Genomic DNA, 2,438 nt, shown 5'->3' on the forward strand with positions numbered 1-2,438 from the left:
GCCTCAGCCCCTCCCTCTCCCACCCTAACAGTTCAGCCTGGGTTGGGTGCGGGTCCAGACCCTCTCACTTCTTCCTAGGGTTCTGCAGGCCTCTGTGTCTCAGGACCCTTCCCTTTCAAGGGATACTTGCCTCTGGGATTCCCTGGATGCCTTTCTTTCAAGGATGAAAAGTGCTTTGTACCCTCACCTTCTTGTCTGGATCAGGAGGGGGCCAAGACTTACTCTCCCCAACATGGGCCCATTCCGGCAGGGTCACCCTTTAGTCACTCCAAGGTAGAGCTGGAAAAGAGGCCTAAGACCCAGACACTCTCCCCTGATCTTGACCTAGCCCTTTTGGCCTCATTGCTTCCTTTGCTTCCAGTGGACTCTCCCGGCCTCAGTTCTGACTGTCCCAAAGGCTGATGCGACACTCAGTGCTTTCTCTAAGCCAGAGACTGTCAAGCTGAGGTGAGTGCTGCCTGGACAAGGGAAGGGTGTTGGGGGTGAATTCAGGGAGTTTCCTTCCTTCCTCTCGCTGTATTCTGATGAGATCAGTATTCTCCAGCTGGGGGTTGGTGGGACTATCAGAATACTCTGTCACAGCCTCCTCTTCCAGGCGGCTCTTGATATGCTCGGTAAAGCTGAGCTGGAGCACAGACTCATCCCCAGAAGCAGCCACTTTCAGCCATACTGCAATGAATACTGTGAATGCCTGCTCTAGACTCCAAAGGGAGCAGACTGTGGGTTAAAGTCTCAGTTACACAGAGTCTCAGCCATTTCTTTCCTCCTGTTCCCTTCAGAAAACATGGCTCCACTGAGCGAAATATACCACTGTCTGAAGATGGGACCATGCCCAAGCTGAAGAAGACCCAAGCTGGCCTTTCCTCTCCTCCCAGGAAACTCAGTTCCTCAGAGGACAGTGAGGACACCAGCAAAGAGCCCAGTCTCTCCACCCAGTTGTTACCTGTGATCAAGTTCTCTGGGCAGACTTCGAGACTCTCCGCTTCCACCAGCTCCCAGTCAGCTGGTGGCTCCCTCCTGGCTGCTGTGAGCCTGTGACAGGCCTCTCTCCACTTGCCTGCCCAGGCATACCAGCGTCAGCTACCTCACGGGAACCGGCCGGCCGGGCAGCCTGAGCCCCCACCCCCTCCACTCTGCCCCTCCTCAGAGTATTTTTTGAAGTGGTTGAATTGTAGAGATGGGTATTCGGCGGGCTGAAGGGGTGGTTGGGAGGGGGAGAAGGTGAGACAGGTTCACTGGCTGGCACCTCATATCTCAGCAGAGAAGCTAATGATGGCTACTCAGCCTTATAAAGCAGGGTTTGGTTTCTACCTTCAGAGAGCCACGTGTGGTTTGTTTTGGTGCAGTGGTGTTGAGTTATAACTCAAGAGGAGAAAGCATATTGAACATATTTGGGCCTGAAGTCCCTTGCTCTCTATATAATTGAAGAGATTGCTCTGAGGGTCCTTATTTCCTCAGGTCTCACCCTCTCCCCTTCCCAACCCCCATCCTGAGGAGTCACTTTCAGAAACCTCCAGGCTTCCTCAGTACTTGGGCAAACAGAGACCATGACATGCAGAATCAGTTTCCTGTCGTCCTTGTCTTAAGGACATCACCACCTCCAGACTGTTTTTCCTTTCATGTACCCACCCATCCAGTAGCCCTTGGTCTTCCTGCTCTGACCTCACATCACTACTTGTTCAGCCTTCTAGACTTCCCTCTCACGGATGTTACCTCTTCAGCTCTTAGCTTTCTGTGAGGTGAGAGCTTCTGTGAACTTTGTGAATTTCTCATGGCTGCAGTAAAGGAGCCCAGATAATCCTAAGAGAAGGGTGGAGGAGCTGATGTTCCCCCTTCACTCTCTCTGGTGATCGGGGTCTGGCTCACAGGTCTCTGGGGCATGCAGACTCTGGTGGCCTGGCGGGCAGGTTTCAGAAACAGCCAACATTGTAGCATGAGCTACCAGTCAGGGCTCCTGGCTAAACTCTTACACACTGAACTGGATCTACCTCCTGCCCCAAGACTCAGCCAGCAGTGAGTGTTCAATAAATGTTGTTCGCGTGAACTAGAGATCTCACAGGATGTGAACACCTAAACCAGGTTTCCTCCTGCCTGGGCTGAAGTGCCACCCAGGGGGAAGCCAAGGTGGGAGAGTTTGGACCAGAAAGTTTGTTTTCACTTGAACTATGCGCCTCCTTAACTTGACACCTCCTGGTTGCCTCTCGGCCCCCTCCCCAGCCCTACAGTCCTTTCTTTCTTCAGTTTATTTTTCTCCCAGCAGGGCCCAACAAGAAGCCAATTGGTCCCTTGATTCTGACACCCAGGTTTTCCCTTTAGTGCATCAGGCAGGAAGCTCTGCTCACGGTCTGACCCCAGACCGTGAACAAGGCTTTCTCTGCCTTTGTTCTTGAGCTTTGGAAAGATAGCCTGCTCCATTCCCTGCTCTGGGAGTTCTGTGG

The 2,438-nt window shown here is 52.8% G+C and overlaps 1 protein-coding gene across 1 annotated transcript in view; it reads left to right on the forward strand.

Moving 5' to 3' along the window:
• TTLL4 (tubulin tyrosine ligase-like family, member 4) overlaps positions 1-1,310 on the forward strand; it is a 37,089-nt gene extending 35,779 nt beyond the window's left edge. Inside the window, exons 19-20 of the mRNA XM_010861208.1 lie at positions 362-447; positions 780-1,310. Of these exons, the coding sequence (XP_010859510.1) occupies positions 362-447; positions 780-1,038 (345 nt within the window). The 3' untranslated portion in view covers positions 1,039-1,310. The remainder of the gene's footprint in view (positions 1-361; positions 448-779) is intronic.
• The last annotated feature ends 1,128 nt before the right edge of the window (positions 1,311-2,438 follow it).

The sequence above is a fragment of the Bison bison genome, unplaced genomic scaffold (genome assembly GCF_000754665.1).
Source record: "Bison bison bison isolate TAMUID 2011002044 unplaced genomic scaffold, Bison_UMD1.0 scf7180017864471, whole genome shotgun sequence".
NCBI lineage: Eukaryota > Metazoa > Chordata > Mammalia > Artiodactyla > Bovidae > Bison > Bison bison.